This window comes from Lagenorhynchus albirostris, chromosome 8, assembly GCF_949774975.1.
Source record: "Lagenorhynchus albirostris chromosome 8, mLagAlb1.1, whole genome shotgun sequence".
Lineage (NCBI taxonomy): Eukaryota > Metazoa > Chordata > Mammalia > Artiodactyla > Delphinidae > Lagenorhynchus > Lagenorhynchus albirostris.
Window position 1 is genome coordinate 31,509,631 of NC_083102.1, and position 27,544 is coordinate 31,537,174.

Below are 27,544 nucleotides of genomic sequence, written 5' to 3' on the forward strand. Positions count from 1 at the left end.
GGTCAGGTTCTTGGTGAGTGCCCTCTTTCTGATTTATGGATGGCTATCTTCTCTCTATGTTCTCATAGGGCAGAGGGTTAGCTAGCTCTCCAACCTTTTCTTGCAATTTTAGGAGCACTAATATCATTCATGAGGTTCCACTCATATGACTTAATCCCCTCCCAAAAGCCTCACCTCCAAATATCATATTGGGATAAGAATTTCAACATATGAATTTGAAGGTAACACATTCAGTCCACTGGAGGTATAGGTTCTAAAGTCAGGGTTGAGATGAAAATTGCATGTAGTTAAAAATGCCATGGAGAATCCACTAGGATTCAAAGGACATAATTTTTGTGTATGTTTTTGCATTTTTGCTATGGTTTTCCTTTCCCTAGTGTAGTGCTCAGTAAACTTTTTCTATAAAGGGCCAGAGAGTAAAGATTTTAGGCTTTGCAGACCGTACTGTCTCCGTTGCAACTACTCATTTCAGCTGCTACGAGCAAAAGCAGCCATAGACAGTACATAAATTAATGATTGTGGCTGTGTTCCACTAAAAGGTTATTTGTAAAAAGAGGCAGCAGGCTAGATTTAGGCTGCAAGTCATAATTTGATGACCCCTGACCTAGTGCATTAGAAACTAGTATTCTTTAAAGTGGAGAAAGGCCACGAAGTAAATTAAATGGAGGCTATATAGTCTAATTTACATAATATAAATGTATATGAAACTCAATTTTACTGCTTACACTGTAAATGGTTTTATGTATTTTCTGTAATTATTAGGGTCTTAACTGATGAATAAAATTAATTTTATCGGTAACTTTTTAAATCAAAAGGACTTAAATCTTAGCCCATTAAATTCAATCTCACCTTCTCAAAATTTATTGTTTGTATAATATTTTATGCAATCTAAGAGGTCATTTGCCTCATTTATCTAGGGATAATGAACTATGTTATGAATGTCACAAAACTATATTTCTTTTAAAATGTTTTCTAATTCTAACCTGTAATTGTATTTTATTTTTATATTTCCCAGTAACATAAATATCAAATTCATTATATCCTTTTTTTTTTTTTTCCAATTTCCTTACTTGTCAAGATAGGCTAGGTGAAACTGGTAATAAATTCCTGCCCACACCTGAGTGGTGTAACACAATGAGCATTTTTCTCAGTCCCAGCAGCTCTCATCCAAGTGGTGATTTGAGAGCATACCTTGTAGCTATGTCACGTGGAACTGTTGACTTCTAAATCCCTGAGTAAGAGAAAAGAGATCACAGCTGTTCTCTATACTTTGGCTTGGAAGTTATATATGTCAATTCTGTTTATAGCTAAGTTACCAGAAATAGTCACTCTACCTCAATGGAACTACCTGTCAGGCTGAGATAGCCATCTTCCTGTGTGATCAAATGGGACTTAGAGAACACATAGCAGTGCCTCTGCCACATTCTATTGTATAAAAGGCCATCCAAGAACCAATTCATAGTGATTTGGTTGAGGTTTGAAATTTATGTAGGCTAAATATCCAACATAACATATAACAGCACATGGAGACATAATGTTACCCCTGTAAAAAGTCAAAGGTTATTACCAGGTTTTAGTCCCCAGTTTAGATAGCTAAGTTATAATACTTCAATGAGTCATCAAAAGAATTCGTTGAGAATTATTAGGGAACCTGTACTGTAGAAGAAGAAATTCTATTCAGATGTCATGATACTTGGCAACCACAAATGTTATATGTGGGGTATTGATATTTTATCCAGTTCCTTCCTTTTCAGGATTTAATGATCATTCTTAGCCAGGCATAGTTAAGAGAATATCCTTTGCTCTAGGCCATCGTTTTGTTTTACCCCTCAATTCCATTAATCCATTATTGTTTCCACTGATCTGCACTGTGGTGCAGTTATGAGAGCCCTTATTGCTATTTGTTGGGTATCTTAAGGCTTTGATTATGCACATACTCTGAGATCACTTTAAGCATCAAATCTTTGTCGGTAAGGGTGCTAAGGATGCTTTACTTCCCTCTAATGAACTATGTAAAATTGGCTGCCTGCTTTGTGTATGATTCCAAAAGTAGCAGAATGTTACCATAATCTGATCTCTCAAATCTGAGCCTTCTCACTCTGTAAATTTACCCTGGGTTTTCTGCCAGGGTTGGAGCTATATTCAGTTCCTTTAGGCACAGTAATTCTCTCCAGAGAGGCATGGACTTTGGGGTTTGGAGATGGGAATTAGAATCTCTAGAGTTATGAGCAGTGTGTGTAGTAAGAAAAGGCTTATTTAGCAAAACAATGCAATTTCATATTTTGAAAAACAATTGGTTTTATGCTTTAAACTCCTGAAACTAAAATTTAACCATCTTCCTGGCTGCTGGAAATACGCAAATGTTGGTGACTTTCAGCTGTTGAGAGGATGCATTTCTGAATCAGCAGGGAATTGGATTTTTACATTTATTAAAAGGCACATTGGGTTTAAACATGAGGTTTTTTATGATGGAAAACTCAGAGTAGATACTTCACTGTGCAGAAAAAAGGAAAACCGTGACATGATTGGAAGATCTGAGGGCAAGAGGGTCAAAAGGTAAGAATTCAGAGCAGTTGGTAAGGGAATAACAGGGGACTGAAAATACCTCTAGGAAATCCTTAGGAATGTAAAGGAGGAGGGCACAGGACATACTTGAGTTGTGTGGGATGAGAGCTCACTTTATTTCATTTGGTTGTTAAAAGAAGGCTGATAAAGTTGTGATCACTGCATATATGCTTGAAGCATAACCTGTAACCTCTTGTATGGCTAAAATCACAAGCCCATCGGGCCTTGGTTTCATCTACAAAGTGAGTGGGTGGATGACAGCCAAGGTCTCTTCCATTAAATGATTCTGTCGTTTTCTGAGTCTACTCCCCTTCCCCCAACACACAAAATCAAATAGCCAACAGTCAACGAACAAACATTCATCAAGACCACATAATGATCCAAACATTGTTGGCCAAAGTCCTACAGGTGTTGCAAAACAGGATATAGACTTTCCTGTCTGCAGGGAACTTATGATCCATTTTGGGGAGACAAGGTAAAATTGTAAATAATACAAAAAGTACATAATTTTCTATTAGAATGGTGTAAGCAAAATACAGTTTGCAGGACAACTCTGGCCCAACAGCTATAGCTGCTCTCACATTGCATACGGCAGAGTTGAGTTGTTGCCACAATGTATGGCCCACAAGCCTAAAATATTTACTGCTTGGCAAAAAGTTTGCCAACACTTATATTAGAATAATCAAATAATGTCACAAGGCAAAATGGGAGAGATCCCAAGTGGTAACAGAGAGGACAGAGCTATTGGAGTTGAGATAAGGCCCAGCCTGAGAAAGCTTCAAGGGGTCCCAGCAATGAGAGGAGAGAGCAAGGAACCTCCATTTTCTGTAGAAAAAAGGACATGGGGAACAGGGATCTTTATAATTAGTAAGACAATGATGAATGTAACCACATATTGTGTTTATTACATACTTTTCTAGTCATTTTTACTATGCTGGCCCTCAAAATAATTTACTTTGAAAAATCTAAGCCTTTTAGATATCCTTCACAATGTTGCTCCAAAATCAGTATTGATTAAAAATTCACCACCCCTCTCCTGAGAAGCAGGAAATGTTGCTGCGTTGATAATTCTAATAAATGAAAATTTGTGATTCACTCTAAAGATAATTAGAGGAATATACAAATGAATTTCAAGGGATATTAACATAGGAAAATCTGGAGTTTGAAATAATATCAGTATTTATTGTATTTTGATTGACATATTTCTATTACTGTCTGTCCTTGATTCATAGCTGTATTTTATTAACCACCATAATTTTGACAAATACATGAAGCTAAATGGTAACTACAGCAGATTCTGGGCCTAATTATTTTCCACCATGTCAAACTTTGCTATCGTGGTAAACAGTTTATTTTGATGCCTTTAAATATTTCTCAGTGCCTCTGAGCCCTTTAGATGCTATGGGGACACACACTGAAGCCCACTCACCCAGAGCTGCCCAACCCGGAAAATGTTCCATATTCCAGAATTTTCCTTGCTCTTCTTTCCTGCCCCAATCCAAATTTGTTTTCCTGAATTTATTTGGTATCTTGTATCTTGGGGGCCTTGCTAGCTACTTGAAGAGAATTAGATGAAATTGGTTAATACAGCTTTTAGTAAAAATCTATTCTTATGAGTGTTATCAATCAGCACTAGGATGTGGAAGAATTCATTCACTCCTGAAACTTCCCATGCTTGGTAGCATGCTAGGCCCAGGGGACACAAAGATGGATGTTAGCTTGCGAGTAGCTTCCTGTCTTCAGCAGTGTGCTCCAAAAGGTGGTCCCTGACTGATCTCCACATGCATCTCCTGGTCTGCTGGTTAAAGTATGCAGCTGTTTAGCCTCCAAAAGGGGCTTACTTGGTGAGGATACCTGGGGAGGACACGCGGAATGCACATTTTTACCATTTACCATGCTTCAATTTTTCTGTATTTTTAGGCTAAGGGGAGATGATTCCTGGATTCAGGGCACCCATCAATCAGAACACTGGCAAACATGGCCAGATTTGACTTGCAGATATGTTTTTAAAATTGGGAAATTTCACATAAACACTTGATTTCTTCCTTCTCTTGAAAAATTAGAAGCTGTGACATCACTAGGTTTGTGTTTCTTGACTGAATTCAAGGAATTTTTCCCCCGTTATAGTTGGACAGAGCCTCTGTGTTCCTGTTGGTTCAAATCCCTATCATTCTCTCCTGTGTTACACACCTGGCCATCCTTATTCAGATATCCTCCATCCGTGGCCCTTGTAATCATTTGATTTAATGACCTCTGACCTATTGATAGATTCAAGTGGATAATTACAAATTAAAAAAATTTTTTTTTAAACTCTGTTAATGTTATCCCTGTTTATCTGTGTCTCAGGTAAGGCTGGGACTTAATTCTATGCGCAAACTTTGAAAGGCCTTAGGAAGTGGGAGTTCTAGGTTCTAGAGGAGAGAATGGTCAAAATATTTGGGGCAGGTGGTCACTTTCAGTCACCTGGCCAGCATGGATTTGGTTTAGGCTGTTGAACACAGGTAGCAGATAACAGAGTTAAGGTCATCTTATTTCTTTCTAAATCTAGCATTCCTATAGCAATTGTCACCATGGTATCTTGATGTGTTCTGACAGGGGAAATTTCACTTATTAAAAAATGTGGTAATGAGGGAAAGAGAAACTCCTTTCATGCTTTAACCCTGGAGGCATTTCCTCAGTGAAGAGCTCAGAAATATGAGCGTACATGGGATGGAAGTTCCACCATGATCTGACCCAACCAAGGGCTGGTGATGTTTTTTTGTCTTTTAAAATATTTATTTATTTGGCTGCACCAGGTCTTTGTTTCGGCATGCGGGATCTTTAGTTGTGGCATGCGAACTGTTAGTGGCAGCGTGTGGGATCTAGTTGCCTGACCAGGGATCGAACCCGGGCCCCCTACATTGGGAGCGTGGGGTCTTAGCCACTGGACCACCAGGGAAGTCCCCTGGTGGTATTTCTTAATGATGAGGCTGCAGATGTTCAGCTGAAAGAATCCTTGAACCTGAGGGCTGGCAGCTAACTCAAGGTTGTAATACTCCTTGCATGCCTCTTTTCAGCATTTGAGGCACTTGTACATGTTAATCTCATCTAATCCTTACAACCACCCTGTGAAGTGATAAAATGCTCATTCCCATTGTATAGCGTCAAAAAGAGATTCACTGAAGATTAGTCACCTGCTTCAGGTCAAACAGCTCTTCTAATAACAACTCCCCTGAATTTTAAATTACAACCAGTGTTTTAAAATCTTATTCAGCGTTCACAGCTTCTGTGGAGCATGGGGCTTCCATGTACGTAGACCACCCGATGAGTGGAGCCCCTAGTTGTGTGGTGTGGGCAGTTCTGAGTCCTGGCACATTGATGGGAAAAGTTTGCATGTGGGTTGCGCTGCAGGCATAAATAAGACGTGTGATAAGCTTTGTGCAGTTCTTAGTGGGCTAGCCAGACTCATGAAAGCATCTTCAAAATAAAGTGAATGAGATGATACAGAAATGACCTTGAATCTGATAGCATTTTCAGTACCAAAAAAAAAAAAAAAAGAAAAGAAAGAAGGAAAAAAGCAAACTCTAGTACTGTGCCTATTGTTAGGGACGAATTGCTTGTGACAAACTTCAGGATTGCAGGTACAAGCAACCCTTGAACTGAGAAGCACTGATGCACCCCACACTGCCTCAAGTCTGTTCATATCTCCTTACTCTAGAGATGTGAGCTTACCCTAGAGATGAGCTGGTTGATATAAAAGTCACTTGTGGGAGACCAGGGGAAGAATGAGTCCATTCAAAACAGATGCTGTATTAATTTGCTTAGGCTGCCATAACAAAAGATCGCAGGCTAGGTGGCTTAAACAGAAATTTATTTTCTCACAATTTTGGAGGTCAGAATTCCAAGATCAAGGTGTCAGCAGGGTTGGTTTCTTCTGAAGCCTTTCCCCTTAGTTTGTAGATGGCCTTTCTCCTTGGTTTATGGACTGGTTTCTTCGGAGCCCTCTTATCCTCTTCACTCTTTCCTCTGTGTCTGTATCCTAATCTCTTTTTATAAGGATGCCAGTCATATTAGGTTAGGGCCCACTCTACTGACTTCATTTTACCTTCATTACCTCTGTAAAGACTATTTCTAAATATAGCCACATTCTAAGGTACTAGGGGTTAGGACTTCAACAAATGAATTTTGAGGAGGACATAATTCAGCCCATAACAGATGCTTATGTTGACCTTTTTCAGAGGATTTATGAATTGTTAGCATGCTTTTTGATGGTGGATAGCAAGGTACTCACATCACCAGGTCTTAGAAATGTTTTTAAGTCCAGGTTTCCTCTACCACCTTTTTTACTGAAATAAATAAAATGCATAAAATCTTATTGGGATCACACAAACTAATACAATGTTTTGCCTTAAGGATCATGAAGTTAAAACTCTGTCGAAGACAAGCAAGAAAGGAAGTAAAGTAAAATAAAACAAAACAGGGTAGGTGGAGATTCTAGACAGCTGGTGAGCACACTCGTCAGGCTCAAAGGTATTCAGTGTGAGCCCAGTGATTTCAGATCTTCTGGGTCTTTGAGAGGTTGGAAAACTGAATTTTTATATAAAGTTCCCCAATTTTTAAATGTTGGCAATGTATTCCTTTTTCAAAAAAGAGAACATTGTATGAGTCAAACAAAACATGTCTGCTTACTGGATTTAACCCATTTCATTGGGTTAGGCTGGTTTGGATCTAATGGCCTATACTAGCTCGGAGTTTTTGACCCCAGCTCTACATGAAACCTAGGGATATTTTTGAACCATTATTATGTAGTATTTAATTAAAACATTTCCTCATTGGACAAAAGAGTCCATGCTTTAAGAGGGAGGAGATATGGGGATATATGTATATGTATAGCTGATTCACTTTGTTATAAAGCAAAAACTAACACACCAATGTAAAGCAATTATATTCCAATAAAGATGTTTTTTTAAAAAAAAAAATTCAAGGACCAAAGAAAAAAAAAAAGAGTCCATGCTTTAAATCTAGCAATAATCAGTTTGGCCAGAACTGACGTATAGGACCCATCCCACATTTCTCTAATTATGACTTTTGCAAGCACTTAATGGAGAGTTTTTACTATTTAATCTAAAATCTTAGAATACTTGGTTTAAAATTTGAAAAATTATACAAATAGCCTTGTTAGGACTATTGTGTAGTTACAGAATCATTTTATTAAATTCAATAAATTATTTCTTTCTGAAATTCCATGTATATTAGGCTGACTATTCATTGTGTAATATGTATATGCAGAACTTGAAAATAGTAATGACTTACTAGGAGTTTTCTGTGGGCCAGACACTGTTCTAAGTACTTTAAAAGAATTAATCGATTTAATCCTCTCAACAACCCTGTAGAGGTGAGATCCATTATGACTGCCACTTAACTGATGGATAACTGAGGGAAGCACTTGCCCAAGGTCACAGAAAGAGTTTCTTAATCATGGAACCCTGCACTTTACTACTCTAGGGTATGTGACCCAAGTTGTTTTGTTTTGTTTTCGGGGGCTGGGGGCATTTGGGAGTCTTTAACTTCTCTCCTTCTCAGAATACCCTATTTGGCCTATCATACCTAAATTTCAATCTTCCCCACCCCTCCCCCCAAAAGGTCTCATTAAATGTCTCCTACTGGGCAGAAATTTCATTTTAAGAACTATGCCTAATAGGTACAAAGTGAGCTTCTTAAACCATAGTGTTTGTGGATAGAATTCCATAGGATGTCCATAAAAATAAAAATTTAAAAATTGTGTTTTCATGTTCACTAACCTCTCACCGACAGTATTTACTTCAATTATGAATTTAGGCAAAAGACCACAATAGGGCTGGCAGTACCTGTGACTTTGTCACAATAGAAATTAGAGATAATTTAAGATCTTAATACATAAAACTGTTGTAGAATTTTCAAAATATTATTTACATTCATGGAAACTTCAAAATTACATTAATTATGGGCCTACCACTATATCGTCTTATTTACTATGGAAGAAAAAGCACATCTATTTCTGCATTACAAATTCGTTTTGTAAATGCAGAATTTTTCATCACTGGACTTGAACATAACTGGTTTTCTTTATGATCCTATTTTGTTGCTGTTGTTTTTTGGCCTATGTTTTGTTTTATGCGTTAAAAATTTTTCTGAGAAGGAATCAGTAAGTTTCACTGCAATGCCAAAGGGACCAATCACGTGAAAGAGTAAGAAAGTAACATTTACTTCATCCATTTATTCATCTTTGTTTCCACCTATCCACACATTGGTTCCATTGAATTAATTTGATTAAATATGACTGACTGCTCATCATGCATTGGACTCAGTGTTAGGTATTGCAGACTTGGAGTAATGTTCTTATGTACCCACCACCAATCTTCATTTGATGTTGAAGTCTGGAAAATCTGCCGAAGGCTCCCAGAATGTACCGGAATCTTCACATTTGAAATACCTTTGTTTTTTGAAAGACATCCGATTTGCATCAGTCTCTTAGCTGAGGGAAACCCAAGGCCACCGCTCACTCTATTCTTCCTCTTCCCTTTCAATCTCTAATTTTTCTCTTATTTGCTGAAACCCACACAGGCATGCTACTCACTAGAAATAAGAGGAACATTGCTACATTTTAAAGACTGGTAATATAGTTTGTACATCATGATATTAGCTCTACTGCTGCAGTGTCATCCTTTATTGCCAACATAGTTTTTCATGTTTGACTATAGATGAGGTAGCAGATATCAGTACCTGGATTCTGTTTGTCAGTGGCAACTGGAGAGTGTAACCGTGGTTTCACCCCCAATCCCTAGAACGAGAAAAATTATACGGTCCTGGAGCAAAACAATTAGGCAAGGGAACATTAGAAAGTTTTGTTAATTATAAATAGTCTCTCTAAAAGTAAGCACATGTGGTTTTCAGTTCCAGTTATGACAGGGTACCTAGTATTGGGCCAGCCCTCCTACTGAAAGTTAAACAAGTGAAACAACATATATGAAACAACTGTTAGAAGGCATTGGCAAGTAGTGAATGCCAGCAAGGCTTGAGGAACAGTGATTCTTGAGCGAAGGGCTAAGAATGGGGTAGAGGTCAGTTGGGGAATAAAGATGAGTTTTATTTGGGGATTGCCAGAGTTTCTGGGATTTGAAGGACAAAGCCCCAGAGGGGAAGAAACTTAAGAGAAAGAGTCCAAACGATCTGTATACAATTTCCTCTTAAATTTTACGCTGAATTCTAAGCAGGGCAGGATGAGACTTCAAGAAACCAACAGAAAACAGCATCTGGGAGGGGAAGGAGCTGAGCAAAGATTTAATAAACAGGACACAAAATGCTAATCATAGAGGCAAAAAATTGATAAATTAATTGCATTGAAAGTAAGGACTTAAGTTCTGATTTACAGTTTATGAAGCTATTTTCCTTTTAGAAGCTTTATTGCTTTACCTCTCCCATTTGAATTTATGATTATGTTTTTGTTTGGTTCTATGGCTCTAAAAATGATTCTGTAGAGGAAACAGAACCATACAGTGTGGTATTTGTAGATGGGGTGCCTTTACCCGCTGCTCACGCCCAGGGGTTTTGAGCAGATTCGATTCAACTCATATTTTAAATTTTGGGAACGGGGTTCCCCACTGCTATTCCAATGGGTATCTATGGCCACATTGGGTGAGGGTGGAGGGCTGATCAAAGCAGAAAATGTCAAGCAAATGTGTCTTGTGACCCAGATAGCATCATGCCTTTTGGATAGTCAATGGTCAGCAGTTGGAGGCTGAAAGCTGACAATGTGAGGTCCTTAGCAGATACTGAAGGGAAGACAAGTAGTAGTAAAATACATCCCAACTGAACTGATTCTTAACAAAGAAGATGTTAATGCTCAAAGTAATAACTCATGAAAATTAAGTGATGATGTAGTAATAAAGGGATGTTGACTCTGATAGTAATGGCCAGTAGACGGCTATTTCTGTTTTCCATAAGGAAAAAAATATTGTATTGCTAACATAAAACTGCCTCAGTGGTTAAACGTTTCTTTAATTGTCAGAATAACATTCCAGACTACTTAAACCTTAATGCTCGTTTTTCAGAAGTATTTCTCTTTATTATTCTACAGGTGACTTCACTTTCCCTAGGATGACAATAGCAACACCAATGCTTTTTTTCTTTAAATTCTTGAATCATAAATGTAACTAAGCCTTCAAGTCTATCTATGACATTGTTTTATTCATGTTATGAATTAAATTTTATTTTGTATTTGTTGGTTAATTGAATAACATCTGCTACATATATTTAGAGTATGTCTTTTCAAATAATGACATCATATTTCCAGGCAATTTTAAATAAGTCCAACTGATTTGAAACAATCAAAAAATGTAGACCAAGAAACTATTGTCATCAAGTGAGATTTTAGACAGTATAAGGTGGAATTTATGTCTCAAAAATTCCAAAGGTATTTGAAACTCCATTAACTTGGTATATGGCTACTGATTATAATTGTCTGGGAAATGTTGATGTATCGTTTATTTCATAACTTTACATTGGCGAGCTATTCATTTATGGTTTTTCTCTTGCATTTTGTATCACAAGTAAATCATCACTAAGTCAATCATAAATGCCATCTACACATTTGTCAAAATTTAAGGTCATCATCTTTAGTTTCCTTATCAATTCTTCAAATGTTACATTTCCCTTTGAACTGAATAATACATAGCCGGGCTTCCCTGGTGGCGCAGTGGTTGAGAGTCCGCCTGCCGATGCAGGGGACACGGGTTCGTACCCCAGTCCGGGAAGATCCCACATGCCGCGGAGAGGCTGGGCCTGTGAGCCACGGCTGCTGAGCCTGCGCATCCGGAGCCTGTGCTCCGCAATAGGAGAGGCCACAACAGTGACAGGCCCGAGTACTGCAAAAAAAAAAATAAATAAAAAAAAATAATACATAGCCCACAGTGAAAAGAAAATCTCAGCTCTGATTTTATAGTTAGTTCTACACTCCTCATCAGAGGAGAAAAGGGTCTGATCTCACAACCTATTTATATAGCTTTTAAACTTTCTAAGAAAAATAAAGTTCTCTATAATTAATGCCTAGTGGTATAAACATCCCTGCTTTAGTGGTTGCCTGGTAACTACATACTGCAGGCTTGTGGGGTTGCTAAAGAGGCTGAATAAACGGAAATACTTAGATTCATTTCCAATTCAGGTGGATGAGGGGCAGCAGCGGGCTAGATTTCTTCGTTAAAATTGTTTTTCCGTAATGGTTTTGCACTAAAACATCCTTCTGCAGTAAAACTTACTCTTGTAAATGACTTCTGCAGATAAGAGTCCAATCAGCAAGTAATGGTTTAAGATTTTAAAAACATTAAATAGAACTGAACCAACACTGCTTCATTGTTCTGTATTAGCCCTAGTTTCTGTTCTTAGAGTGACCAAACTGGGGAATAATGTTCTTACTGAACCTTTAACTCTTCAAAAATATTTTATATTTGGACATTCCTTTAGCATTGAATGACCAAATGCAATTCCCAGCTAGAGGTGGTGGTAAAAGGGACTGGGAGTGATTATAATAATATATTTATGTTTAACTTTGGCTTGCTTCTACCTGGCAGATTTAATTTTCTAATTATGTTTTGCTTTCATTTAGGTAAAATTAGCTTGCATTCCCTTGGCACACACCAACTGCAGTTGGTGGAGGAGGCCTTCCAGAACCATAGGCTGTTGACAAGAGTGGCTAACTAGATTAGGATTAAATTTACTGAGTGAAATCCACAAAGAGCCTAAGCACATGCAGATAATGACAAGTTGACTAAGAGGGAATGTAGTTAGGTCATATAAAAACTCATTTCTGGCAATGTCTTGGTTTCAAAAACATGTGATAGATACAGGGCACTCAAAGCTCATCTGTGCTCTTTTGTTAGAGTTCCTTATGTCAAGATTTGGGGCTTCCCAGGTTGGTCACTGTGGTGCAGACAGGGATAAGCATGGTCTGGAATATTTAAATTGTATAACTATAGCCTTGTGGGTAGAGTCAGAAATGATTTGCTACTCAGTAATTTTGTCATTTGGTAATACTTAGGCATGATAACATATGGTTTGCTCTTTGGAGTTAACATAAATGTTGTCATTGACTGAAATAAAGAATTCTCTTATTCTACCAGGGAAACTGTTTTAGGATATGTGTAAGTTCCTTCCATGTGAAAAGATGAAGTGTCCCATTGCATCATTGTGTATAACTCTTTGGGTTTTTGGTTTAGCGGGTTGGAGGATGTGGCTAGTGAGGCCGAGGCCATGGTTTAATCAGAAAGCCACTTGGCTCCCCAAGCTAAGTTTGCATTTCTAGCTGCAGAAACCCATTTCATTGGTCTTAAAAGAGAATCTTGAAGAGTGTGCTATGGTGTAGCACAAATACCTCTATTCCAGGATTCAGAAAATAATGAAACCAATAGTTTTCTCTGTTTGTAAAATATTCAGTATCTCTCCTTCCTTTTTTTTTTTTTTTTTTTTTTTGGCCACACCATTCCCCCTACAGTGGAAGCACCGAGTCTTAACCACTGGATCACCAGGGAAGGCCATCTCTCCTTCCATTTTAATGATGAAAGAAATTTACTGATTAACGATCATGATTCATTTTGTTATATATATTAGTTTCTTTTCTTCCTGTGTATACTTCCATCTCTCTTCTTTTCCCTACCTTCCAGAAATTTTCACTCTAACCCTGGGATGTCTTTTTTTTTTTTTTTAAGCTGTTTATGAAGCTTCAAAAGATTTAATTTCTAGAGCCATCAAGTCACTACCCTTTCAGATCTATTTTGGTTTGATGCTAATAGAGCCTGTCTTTGTGCAAAGGAAGTCTTTCAGAAAGAGTTAATTTGCAATCTCAACAGAGGCTAATTCTCAGGAGAGTAAAAAAACCCAGCAAGTGTCCTCCAGGTGGAGAAGCAGCCTGGGCCAGGCAGCTGGTGAGGCAGTTAACTCCTCGTGTTCTACTTCTGTGCAGTAGGGTGGGATATTCCTTCAGCCCTCAGCAGTGGGCAGTGGCAGCTTTAAGGTAGAGACAAAATGCTGTTTGTTTTCCTTCCCATGTCCTAGATTTTGGCAGTTAGAAAATGTGCTGTCCTGTGATTTCTTCCTTTTTTTTTTTAACCTGTTTATTTTTCATTTAAAAAAAAAAAGGTGAGAGGGAAGAAACCACTCAGGGATTGATTCCTTTGTGATGTGATTCTGCTTTAATTTTATTTAGACTAATAGAAGCTATTTCATCCCAATGACGATTTTTTAAAATTGAGCTGCATGTATAAAATGAATGGGATTTGCTTCCCAGAAATATTGTCATGTCATATTCCCAGTTCTTAACTCCCAAGTGAAGTTTATTCTTTATTTTCCCCCCCCAGAAGTGGGCTGGTTAATTTCTTGGGTAGTAATTCAACATCAGTATCAAGTATCAGTATCAAGAAAATGTATTACCTTGTGATGTGAAAATGCATTTTGAAAAGAACAAGGAATGCTTTTAGGTTTCAACTTAAAATTTTTACTATCAGTTCAGCACCTAAGTTTTACTGTCAAATGCTTTTCTTTCATCTTACAAGGAATCTAGTTATTCTAATATTGAGCAATTTCAGAGAGACTATTTCATAAAAGAAAGTGGTACAATGAACAGGGATGGAAAACATAGGGCTAAGAGAGGGAGTAGCTATCAGAGTGAAGTCAAAGAAAAATAATGAGCACCTCTGGTTATAGGATACCCTGGAGGTGATTTCTAAACCTTTGACCCTTAACCCCAGGGTTCCAGGTGAAACTTCTCTCTTGATGTAGACCTTTTCTGGAAGGGAACTTTTTACAATGTATTGACCCCCCCCCCCTTTCAGGGCCTTTGCAGAAAAGATTTTTCTCTGCCCCGTTTTGTGTCATATTTAGATCTAGTTTGGAAAGTGAAGCAATAAAAGTGCTGAAACCTTTCATTAGGAGTCTGCCATTTTAAAGAATGAACTCTGATCTGTAACCCTCAGACTAAACATTCATCTTCCAGAAATTCAAGTCCAGGATTTGGTTATGGTTTGCTTTTACTTCTTTGAGACACAGCTTGAATGCCTCCATTTGATTTTGTGCTTTCAGCACATTTTTGGGATCTGGTGATTTGGGAAGGCATGTAACCATACGGTCTTGATAAGGTGATAGATTTTCACATCCTAGGAATTGGCAGGAAAGGGTAGGAACTGAATCCGATGTGGGAAGGGAAAATTAAGACCTTGAGCCTAACTCACTCATCTCATGAGATACCTTCTGAGACCTATAATTCCCATAAAATCAATTTTTAGGCAAGTTTTTATTTTCTTTTTGTTTTTTGGTGTGTGTGTCCCCACCACATGGGAGTAATTCTTTTAAATTCTCTTAAAAGTAGAGAGCTTTCTTTTACAAGCGATGACACTTAACACTTCTTGGTTAGCCCTTCAGAAAATCACTCAGTTTTGCGGTAAAGAACGAAAAAGTGCCTTGCTTCACCTTTCTTGAAAAGAGATTGTATAGAAAGGTAGGGCTGAGGGGCCGGGTGTAACGTAATAAAGGGTAGCAGCACGCATTTTGATCTGGAAGTTGATGGTTTTGGGAGAAGGAGAATCAAACAAAGGCAGGCATATACACCAAATGGGTAAAAACGCCCTGGCGGCAGTATTGGATGTAAAAAAATTTTTTTTCTTTTTCTTTTTTTAAGAAAAAAGCAAAGGGTGCCTTCTGTGTTTTCTAGAGGTGGGCTAGAGAGGGGGCTGAAGTGAAGGACTTTCCTGGCTCTAACAGAGAATTCGGATTAGGGAGGCCGGGCATTTAATCGGTCCGTCGTTGCCCCGCCGGCTCGGTGGGGCCGTGTCAGGCGAATCAGCTCTTGGGCGCCTTCTTTCCTTCGCCTCGCCCTGGAGCTTTGATTCTGCCCTCTGCGCTCCGGGCCTTAACCCGGCCTGGGCACGTGCCCAGTTCTCTCACCTCAAGGAGCCGGCTGATGGCTGGCAGCCCCGGGCGGGGACCAGGCGGCGGCGGGCGGCGCACCGGCGCGCAGCGGGTTAAGGCGGCGGGGGCGGCGGCGAGGGGGCGGAGGGAGCGCTGCAGCGGCGGCGGCGGCCCGGCTGCGAGCGCCCGCGTCCCCGGAGCGCCGCGGGTTAAGCGCCGCCCGCCGCCGGGAGGGCTGAACCCGGAGCTGCCGCTCCGAGCTCGCATTCGGATCCGCTAGAGCAGGAAGATGGCGACGGACGGCGCGAGCTGCGAGCCCGACTTCTCCCGCGCCGCAGAGGAGGCGGCGAGGGCCCCGGCGGAGGCGGCGGTAACCGAGGTCCCAGGGTGGGCGCGGGGTTCCGGGGTGGGAGCCCCCGGGGCGCCCTGCCAGCCCGGGCTCTTCCGGGTGCGCTTTCCTCGGGGTGCCCCCTCCTCGGGGTGCCTCATCCCCCGAGGCCGGGGCGAGGCGGCCGCCTGGGTTGGGGATACCGCCTGTCCTTTCCGAGCCTCGAGGGAAGCAGCCCCGGTCCGCCCGGTTCTCGGGGCTCCCTGCGTGTGGCCTCTGTACCCACTCCCTCTGCTTCGGTCGGGTTTGGCCAGGGGTGAGGGCTGGGGTGTGTTTCCCGGCGAACTGGACACCCTCCCATTGTTGGCCTCTCTCTGCGCGCGTGGCTGTGGGCGCGTGTCTCGGGGGTGCCTGGCACCTCTCAGCGGACCCGGAGAGCAGCGAGGGGGAGGCGGGTTGGCGCCGAGCAGGTGTGGGGATGCCCATTGTGTGTGTGCGTGTGTGTGTATTCATTCGTGTGCCTGAGACCCCTTGGGAGAGGCCCCATGCCCAGCTGTAGGCGCTGCTGCCGCTGAGCGCCGGCGCTTTGGGTCCCAGCTGCCTGCTACCCCATCACTTGGTGATGGGGATTGGGGTTGGGGCGGGGGAGGTGTCCTCGTTCTTCCCGAGACTATGCCCCGGCGAGGTGGAGGTTCAACACCTGGTATCAATACAGTGTGTTTCTTCCCTGGGGTCTAGAAGCCAAATGAGCTTCCATCCATCGCTGGTCCCTACTTTCACCCCCAGAATCTCCCCGTGCACAGAGGCTCATCGGTTGGTTTCCAGCCCGTACCTTAGGGGAAGGCTGATCCCACATTTCCTGCGTGGAAATGTTTTTGGGGTTTGGGAAGCAGCTTGGTAGGAGCTGCAAGAATCTGCAAAGAAAGGCAGCTCTGGGAGCGCCTCCCACCCTAGGCGCGATTCTGCTGCTCCCCCAGGAGATTCCGGGTAGGATGCAGTGAGCCGAGCGTGGACGCCCCTCCGTTTTTCCCACTCATGACCTGACCAGACTCGGTGCGGGAGCAGCTGAGGGCAGGGCCAGGTGTGAATAGCCAGAGCTGCTTGAACTTCCTCCCCTTGCATTTGGAGGTAGGGCTTTCTGGAGAGGTAGAGGAGAGATGTGGAGGAAAGCTACTTGGGCATGAGAGGAGCTGAGCCTGGGAAGGAAAGAGAGAAACAGGGAGAGAAGGAAACACGGAGGCGGAGGGCTGCTGATTTCCACTTGTGAAACTGGCAAGTTTTGATTTGAAACTTTTAGGAAAATAGATTTTTCATTCTTTACGTAGAAAATGTGATCCTAAGATTTCGTATGAAATCTGCCTACTTGTGATGCAGGAAATCAGTTCCCCTGCGTGAAGTAAAAGAAGGTAGCTATTAAGACAACAAACCTCTCCGAGAAGTTGAAGTGTTTGGGTACCTTCATCCCCAAGAGATGGTAAGGGGAGGGGAGTGAGAGAAAAAAGAAAGAGGGGTGTGTTTCTTGTTTCCCAGGAAGGTTGAATTTGTTTGTTTAATTGACTTAAAATGGGTTTTTCTATTACCCTCAGTATTTTAATCACCTGACAATTAAACAAAAACAGCTGAGTTATGCTCTGTAGCTGACCTATAGTTTTATTTGGTTAGATTATAAACAGAGCCTTAGACACTAAGCAGATTTTTTTGTTAACAAGTTCAGTGTTCCCTTTCTGCTGTTTAAAATTTTCAGGAGCCTGATTTTTAACTGCTTATAGGTAGAAGTTTGATCATTTCACCCTGGTTGATTTGAATAGCCACGAAAAAACTGTGAAAGTGAAACTCCTTTGTTATTTCCATAAAATCCTATAGGATTCTGAGGAGATGCAATAGAATTCTTAATATAGTATTTAAAAAAATGTTTGGTACTTCAGTGAAATTTTAATGATGGCTTCTTATGCAGTAAACTGAACATTTAACTTTTCACTTAATAAAGTATAGTCTGCCTATATCAGCTACTTGACCTATAGACTGATTTTTTTTTTTTTTTTTTTTCTTGCGGGACGCGGGCCTCTCACTGTTGTGGCCTCTCCCGTTGCGGAGCACAGGCTCCGGACGCGCAGGCTCAGCGGCCACGGCTCACGGGCCCAGCCGCTCCGCGGCATGTGGGATCCTCCCAGACCGGGGCACGAACCCGTGTCCCCTGCATCGGCAGGCGGACTCTCAACCACTGCGCCACCAGGGAAGCCCCCTAGACTGATTTTTTAATTAAAGAAAAGTTAGGTTGAAGAATATTTGTCATTATAACTGCCTCTTATCTAATGATTAAAATTTAAAGGCATGTTGATGCATTTTGAGTTTATGGCAGCCGAGGACTTAATTTTTTAGTGGGTAATTCTTTTTTGAATTTTATTTCATTTCAAGTTGGTTTACTTATTATGCATTTTATATGTATATTTGGCAGTAATGAGTCAATGGAAACCCAAAGCAGTAGGCTATTTTCGAAAGGGAATGTTTTCACTAAGTTTTGACTATTTAGATTGTTGCTTAGAGACAAGTTTAATTTATAGTTTTCAGCTTAATATGATTTTCAGTGGAGTGCTTTAAATTTAGTTTGTGGTCCTTGTTCTTAGCTGCTTAAATCCTGAAAGCATCCCAAGTATAAGGCTAAGGTAACAGCTACATTATTCAATAGGGTCATATTAATAGTCTTTGCTGTGAACCATGCCGGAGACCTGGGTTATTTTCAGCGCCTTAGCCAAATGTGATGACTCTTAGACTATATTGCTATGTCTACTCTGAAAATACGTCCTAATGGATAAGGCACTATGGAAAACAGAAATCTTCCAGCTTTTTATTGTCACCAAAGAATTTAAGAGTGAAAGGAAAATGTAGATCTTTTTAGAACTATGTTTGGGAAGCAGACCAACATTCTTGTCATTCTGGGCTTTTCTGGAGCAACTAATATACAAAAAGTAGATATACATTTTGTTGTCATGGTGATAGTGACAAGAAAACCTTGGATAATTATTTTGTTAAAAATGCACGATAGTGATGTTAAACAAATTAGCAGCTGGCACCTTGAAAATTGTGTTTCCAGGTGACAGTACTGAACGTAAATGCAATAAAAAGAAACTTTTTAGCCAATTTTGCTAAGCTTTCTTTAAAAAATTACAGTTATGTGGCAGCTATAGAGTATTGAAAGTTTCACAGTATAATTTAGGTAAGAAATATTGCAGGTTTAACACACATTACCAAATACATACTGAAGTGGAGACATTGTAACATCTTTGCTGTCCTAAAGTAAAACATTTCAGTGCTAGAACCTCACATGCACCAGGGAATCAAATCAAAGACCATGGTGTCATGAGAGGCACAAAAAATTTGCATTAGGAGTCTGGAGAAGAAGAGTCACAGGCAGGATTCCTAGTGGAAAGATCTGGAAACATTCCACAGAAGGATGGAGGACTTGAGCAGGGAGACTGCAGGTAGCTGTGTACAAGTGTGGTGGGTTTCTAGGGTTCCTTGAGAGGGGGCCTAGGGCAAAGATGAGCATAAAAGTTTCAGTCTCAAGTATGTGCTTTAGAAAAACTGCTTAAAGGTTGAAGAAATTGACAAAAATGATCCCCAAAGATCAGAATATAACTGAGTTTATCATGATGCTTCTTACTTTGTTTATTTTTAAATAGGTTATATATTTATGTTTGCATCTGTTTTTTGGACTTTATTATCGTTGTTGCTATCACTGTTATATTTCCAACAGGAGCAATTTTGTTTAGAGAAAAATATTTGTCCTCCTCTATGATTGAATACATGCCTAGGCTAGACTGCCAGTTGGTTTTATCCCCTCCTGTGTTTCACATAACTTTATGAGGTGAGAAAATGGTTCACAGACTTAGTACTTAGCCATTTACAAATATCTGCTGTTGATCATATGCACAGCAAGGCCCTGGCTGGGAGAGAGCAGCCTCATCTTTTCAAGAAGAGCAGTGTGGGTTTCATTTGTAAAAGCTAAGGTTTCTTAGCACAGTTCCAGGCACATTGTAGATGTTCCACCAATATTTATTGAATGAAGAAAATGAACACTCACCAAGAGACTGTGTCATAATTCTTAATGTTGATTGGCTAACTAGAAATTTTACTTCATGTGTTACTAGATTGTGATGAAACTGTTGTCCTGAAGTTTGTAGTAATTAACATTATAGATGTTAGAGGGCTCCTCTTGTTTGAGCACAATGACCCTGATTCTTATGGTTTTGGGTTTTTATTTTTATATTGTCCCCTTCTAAGCTGCTTTTCTCAATGATATTTCAGATACTTCACAGATTTTCTTTTTTTTAAATTTTAACTTAATTTCCAACATGGTTAGTTTTCCCTTTAAATTTTCCCTCTTCAAAACAATGGTTGAGGCTGGGGATGCGTAGGTGGAGGGATGGAAATTGCACCGCTCCCATCCCGAATTCTTCTAACAATAGAGTCAAGGCCAAATCACCCACTGGGGTGTGGAGGAGGGGATGGTTGAGAGGCGATCAAGAGGGAGATGCAGGGAAGTTTGCAAACAGGAAAAGGAAGTAGAAGGAAAGATTGGGCAGGAAGGAGGTTTGCAATAGTCTGCACATGTCTAGAAACGTGGGACTAGATTTCAGCTTTGAAGGTGCCCAGGAAGGATGGACAGTTTCTCTCCCTTCTGCCCCTGCATAGTTTACCACCTAAGCACCGTCTGATTATTGCTTTAGAAGGAGGCTTTATTTGAATGCACTTGATTGTATTCTTCTCTGTTGGAGCTCCTTTGCAGGACTAATATAACAGGGAAAAGGAAACTTGTCTTTGATGATTAGGTAAAGAAATGGAGAACAGTTACAAAAGAGATGATGATAATGATGACATTGAAAGCAGAGGATTTTAAAAATTTTACTTTAATTTCTTAAAATAACTTGCACAAAATATTGAGATCATATTATTAATGCTGTGCACAGTGTGGTGCCATCCATGTAGAAATCCTGGTTTAAGAGAAAAAAATTGTCTTGGAATAAATTGTTAGTAAATAACCAAATAGGTTGAACATGGATGTAAAATGTTATTATAGTAAGTGCAGTAGAGCCCACATTGTTACGTGGAATGGATACTTCTTTGCAAATGATTTGGTTTTGACATTTTTATATTTCATTGAAAAGGCAACAAGGTAATGCCAAAGGCCTGAGTTCTTCTACAGAAGGGCCTTGTAAATGTAAGAAGATCATTTAGTCACTCATGTCTCAGCTCTTCGCTTGAAAATCAGCGTGCTGACCTTTGCCACCTGCAGATAATTGAAGTGATAGTCTTCAATGCATTCTAAGCTCCTTAAAGGACAATTACTGGATCTGGGTGCCAGCTCACACGTGAAAATGATCCATGTCCCACATAGGGGTGGTGTTAACATTGAAAAACTGAGTTACGATGGAAATAGACATTTGCTTTATCTGAGATGTGGTCCTTTTTTTCCTGCAAAGTAAAAATGGAGGCTGAGAGGAGATCTAAAAGGAGGAAACGGGAGGTAGCTGCACTTAATTACCAGAGGCTACTGCCCCTAACTGAGCCACGTTTGTGCTTTTCATTCCCATTTTCTCGAACTTGAAATTAATTACATCTATTACCAGGTTTCCTTCCTGACGGTCTGTTTACTTGTTGGTTTTACTTCCTTCTAATGCACCCGAGTTGCTTGTCTTGCATGACAGACCCCGGGTGGGGGTGGCATGGTTGATTTGAGGTGCATGGCCATGGAGAGTTGATCCCAAGTTCTCAGCATGTGGCTTTAAAGGCACACGCCAAGTTGCCCTACTTTAGGTTACCGTAAATGGTTTTTGAAAAATGAATGAAAATGATTGATCAGTTACTTAGTTGCCCCCAGAGTGGGCCATAATATTGTACCTAAGTAAGACTAGTATATCCGTTTACACATCATTTACATGGTTTGTGTTGTTATACTGAGTGAAAGAGGCATTTTCACACCAAAAGCAGGAGGCATATATGTTAGGTAAAATCATGTAAAGATGTAATACTCTTGCTGTCCTGACACTTCTAGTAGAGGTGAGAAAATAGAGTAAATATGGATAAGTAAAGTTTAATATAGTGAGGAAATACACAAGGCAGGGCATGATTAATTGTAAATCAACGAATAGAACCGACTCTAAGACTGAACTGAGAAAATGAGAGATTTATGTGTCTGGAAGGACATAAGGAAGTGGGATTCGAGCTGTGTCCTGAAGAAAATGGGATTCAGATGAATTAGAGGAGAAAGGAGGATTAGGAAGAACGAAATTAGAGGTATGCAGCCCTGGGCAGAAACACTGCTACCTCCCTGTAGAGAGAAATCAGGAGGAATAATCTCAAAGCAAGACATAACTGCAGAAATAGTTTGAAATAGTTTTAGACCATGGAAACACGTACTTTTCATCGTGAAAATCCTCATAACTGGCCAAATTCACATTTTAAAAATAATGTAAGGGTTCTTTTTAATTTTTTCATGTTAATGATAGTGTTCACATTTTGCTTTTTCTCCTTAATCTCAAGACGAGTTTCATTGCTTTTCCCTTCCTTACAGCCTTTTTTATTCATTCCCAAAGCATAAATCTTGCTTACACAGGAAGTTCTGAATGCAGTATTAATTATTAGTACCCACTATTAAACTGGGAGGAAAATACATTTCTGTTACTTCTGAGTAAAGAGGCAAACTCAATTTTCTTCAAATATTTCTCAAAGGCTTCAATGAATGACCTAAATTTCCTCAGTCCAGTAATCCAGTTACTCTGCTGGTATGTGAAATCAGGACATTTGGTGTCTGGAAGAGATTTTAAAGATCACTTAGTACAACATTCTCTTTTTACCACTGAGAAACCGGAGGTCCAAAGAGATGAAATAAGGTTCTTTCAGTCCATCTGCTTTCTCAGGTACCCCTCCTCCCTCCCTTGTAAATTCATTGATCAAATGTAGGCACAACCCACTAGATTTGAAACTGGAGGAGATGCTCTTGGTGTCTGTGAGAGAAGCCAGAGAACATGTTTGGCTTTGTGTCTGGTCACTAGATTTTCACCATAGCTGATGTGTTTGGGCAAAGATCTGAGGGACACTTCTGCCACTGTGACTCATAATAACTCCTGAAGGCTTTTATGGTACCCATCAATGTGCTCACCCCATTAATTCCTAAAGGATACAGGTAAGGGTCTTCTGGTGCTTTTTGGCTGTGACTGTCGAATTCCCTACATAAACCAAGTATTTTAGATTTGTTTCTTTCAGGAAGAGTGGGAGGAGAGTGATAGTGGAGGAAACTTGGTATTGGCCTATGTTCAGTTGGCAAGTTAAGATGACAGTTCAGCCAGGTTCTATTTTGTCATCTTCCTCCCTTTCTCTCCCTCTCTCCGAGCCTATAGGAGACTATCCAGAAGAATGCCATCCCCACACCTGCTCCGCATAATTCAGAGCTGTTGCAGACTGCTGTGTTGAACAGGAAGAGTTTGAGGTTGTGTCTCCTCTTTCATGTATATATGCCCCAAAGAAGTCTTTCTATCTGATGGCCAGACTCTGGATTAGTTTAAGCTGCCTGTGCCAGATTTTTAAAAATAGGTGTTAAGAAGTGCTTTTCCTCGAGCGCTTTTCCTGGCAGACATCAAACGTGACAGGCAGGGGAGTGGCCTGCGGAGCTGAAATCTACCAGTTTCTTTTTTTTCCCTTTACTTTCTGAGTGCCTTGCCATCACTAAAAAATGAGATTTGGATTTTTCTCTGTTAATTAGGAAAAGCTGTTGCAGTAGTAATAAAGCTTAGTCTCTGAACATGTCTGCTTTGTTTTTTTGGGGGGTGGGGAGGCATGGGTATCATGTTGGCTTAGGTGCCTTTATGGAGATCCTAATTTTTTATGTGAGTGTGGCATTTAGATCTATCCGGTCTTGTCTCTTCTTTTGAAAATTCGCTTATCAAGTTAGTCTTTTAAAATATTACATGATTTATCATCAAAAAATGAGAGGATGAGAGGAAACTTTTGTAGGTGATGGATTTGTTTGTGGCATAGATTGTGGTGAAGCTTTCCCGGGTATATATACTTATCTTCAAACTCATCAAATTGTATACATTAAAAATGTACAGCATTTTTATGTCAATTTTACCTTGAAGTGGGTTAAAAATTACACAAGTTAGAATAATTATTTTGCTCTTAAACCAAGAAACTTTAATGATGGCTTTTTCTATATCTAAGTACTTTTGCACTATAAGTGCATCAGGTCAGATAAATGACGCTTAATATGAAACCATAATAGTTTTTTTAGTGGGATTTTTGCTTCTGAGCTTCTTTATTTTTCTAAAACTACCAAAATGTTTTGAATTTATTTGTAAAATACTGAGAGTCCTAAGACCTGTAACATAATTCATGTACTTTCTTTTATCCAGTTTTGCCGGAATAGGGAATGAAAACATCAAGTATTGGAGAATGACCCTTTGAAAATATTCTTATAATATTTTTATGATTGAAGGCCGGCATTAGAAGTGTCTTTAGTGAGGAAGTGGGGGTGAGACGTAGGGGAGAGAGAAGCAGGCAGACAGATGCACTCAATGTTTAAAATAATACATCACTTAATATATTTTGATGGGAGACAGATTTTTTTTAACATTCTCTGTAGCATAATTTATGGTTTAGCAAGAATCCTTGTAACAGTGTTTCTTTAATGAATTTTCCTTTTTATTGACGGTGATGTATTAAAAAATAGACGTGTTGGTTGCCGGTCACATGTTGTGATGTTGATGATGATGGAACCAGGGCAAGCTCTCCTGACTCTAATGTGAATCAGAATCTTGGCAATGTCTTTCATAATTTATTAGCTTTTAAAATGGAGTGCTTTGCTTGGGAAGCTTCAGGGAAACAAGGACAGTAAAATGTACAATTAATTAAAATCTTTAGAACCACCAGCAGTAGCATTAATAAAATGTTACCATCTAATGCACATAGAATTGCATCTAACTCTCCCATCTCAGTGGGGAAAAACCAGGATAAAAGAGTCTTTCATCATAGTCAATAAACTGAGTTTATTGGACTTGGGCTGATAGATTTTCAAAGAAATAGGCTCATAGCCAATAGCCCTCCTCCCTACATAAAACATCTGGGTGCTCTCAGCTTTAATAATAACAGTCACCTGCCTTTATTTAGTACTTCATTGACATGTTCTTTTTTTTTAATCGAAGTATAGTTGATTTACAGTGTTATGTTAATTTCTGCTATACAGCAAAGTGATTCAGTTATACGTACATATGTATGTATGTACATATGTATAGATGTGAGCTATACATATACAGTAGGACCTTGTTGTTTATTCATCCTATATATAATAGCTCACATCTGCTAATCCCAAAATCCCACTCCATCCCTCCCCCAACCCCCTTGCGCTTGGCAACCTCAAGTGTGTTCTCTGTGTCCGTGAGTCTGTTTCTGTTTCGTAGATAGGTTCATTTGTGTCATATTTTAGATTCCACGTATAAGTGATATCATATTGTCTTTCTCTTTCTGACTTACTTCACTTAATATGATGATCTCTAGTTGCATCCATATTGCTGCAAATGGCATTATTTCATTCTTTTTTATGGCTGAGTAGCATTCCATTGTATATATGTACCACATCTTTATCCATTCATCTGTCGGTGGACATTTAGGTTGTTTCCATGTCTTGGCTGTTGTGAATAGTGCTGCTGTGAACATGGGGGTGTATGTCATTGATAAGTTCTTGTTTAATCCTCACAAGAACTTTGTGGGATAGATGTTGGGATTTCTTTTATATAGATGAGAAAACAGACTCAGATAAGTTACAGAATGCTTCTCCAAGTATCGTCTTTGGACCAGAACCACCAACAGCAGCCGGAGCACACAGAAAGGCAAATTCACAGCCCCACCTCAGAATCAAACTTCAAGGAGGGAGCCCAGCAATCTGTGTTAACAGATTGTTAATCTCCAGGTGATTCTTATGCCTGAATTTGAAAAGAACTGGGTTATAAGACTTACGTGAAATAAGTATGAATGGGAGCAGAATTTAAGCCCTAGTATATTGGACTTTACTATTCACAGAACATCCATAAGTTAACCTTCCAAACAAGGGTCTCCCAGAACTATCCATCCTGTAGGCTTGCTATAGGTTTTTTTCTTTTTTTCCATCCTTAGCCCCTGCCTTTACAAATAACTGCTCTGTTGAATGTATGTACGAAAAGAAACAGTTTTAAGAGGAAGATCCTTTGAAAATCTTTCTTCAGAGAGCCAGCTAGCTCTGGTCTCTTTCCCTTTTATACCATCATCTTCTTCCAGAAGGTTCTTTGGAAACTGAGAAGTGACCAGTTCTGGCCATACCTGTTTGGAAGTCCCTGGAATCGTTTATAGGCTTTGCTATGTTTACTTCTGTGTCATCACAGTGATAGTACAGTGTCAGATACATAGGTGCTAAACTAGTTCTCATTGGATCATTGATAGAATAGCACTGTTTTCATCTCTAGAATGTTGGCACTGTGCTGACAAAGTGTGCAGACAAATCCCAGTACTTGGTTGCAGTTTTGCCATTTCCTGGTTGTGTGAACTGCGTGCATTATCCGACTCCTGAGCTGTGGTTTCCTCATCCGAAAAATAGAGGGGATGATACCTATTTTATAGGTTAGATTTGGTTCTTTGAGAGGTCTTTGGAAACCACTGGGTGCTAGGCAGATGCGAAGGCATGTTCGGAAACGTCCTGAAGACTGGCTTCTGAGGTCGGGTGTCCTGAGACGTTTGGGGATGAACGTGTGCTCCCCTCCCTCTGATGGCGACTGGGTTTGTCAAATGAGTCTCCACGGAAGGGAGAAGTGGACTGTGTGCTGTAGAGGAAGCTGGGGCTGTGGACTCACCCAGGCCCGGCTGTGAGCCCGCTAACCCGTCATCTCTCAGCTTCATCTATAAGATGGCTATCAGGAGACCTGCTTGTAAAAGTTGTGAGGAAAGAGGGCAGAGTTGGAGACAAGAGAGTTGGGAACCAGACTCGCCTGACCACAGGCCCAGATGACTGCATGTGGGTGGCAGGCCAGGCCTCTTACAAGCACACTACATGTGCGTGTGTGTGTTTGGTCGCGGGTAGCACAGAGCACGCTTCTTCTAAAGGGGCAGCTGCTACTTGGCTCTGCGGATTATTACCCTGTGGGAATGTGAATCTGGGGTTACCCGGTCATCTGAGTTTTGAGGGGAAGCCAGCGATCTGGATCTTTGGGTGACATCTTTAGATTTTCTTAGCACTGACTGAATAAAACAAAACACTTTGTGGCCCAGGTAACACACATCTGTGGGCCAGATTTGGCTGTAGGCTGCTAGCTGGTGGCCTCTGCTGCAGTGTTCTATAAACATGACCTGTTATTATTGGAAGTCTTGGAATTTATAATAACCTCACAGGAGCCTTTATGTTGGGGCCCTTCGAGCAATACGTTCGTTGCTCTCTTTGCTACCTTTGCAACTTCTCCCCAACACACACTGGGCCTGTTTTGATACAAACTCCCCAACACACACTGGGCCTGTTTTGATACAAACTCCAGGGACTTTAAATTTGTATTGCACAGTATAATTTAAAGAGATCCTGAAGCTGGGTGGGGAGGCAGGCTAGGAAAATAGATCTCAGTGGAGAGATTTGGGATATTGGCACTGTGGTTTTTACCTCTCCTAGAAGGTCAGACCGTGGATCGCTGCCAGACGGGGCCCCTCGGGTTTGCTGAGCCACTGGGATAA

The 27,544-nt window shown here is 40.3% G+C and overlaps 1 protein-coding gene across 1 annotated transcript in view; it reads left to right on the forward strand.

The window, feature by feature from the left end:
• Positions 1–15,766: 15,766 nt before the first annotated feature.
• CTTNBP2 (cortactin binding protein 2) overlaps positions 15,767–27,544 on the forward strand; it is a 156,169-nt gene continuing 144,391 nt past the window's right edge. The window contains exon 1 of the mRNA XM_060156004.1: positions 15,767–15,847. Coding sequence (XP_060011987.1) covers positions 15,767–15,847 — 81 coding nt within the window. The remainder of the gene's footprint in view (positions 15,848–27,544) is intronic.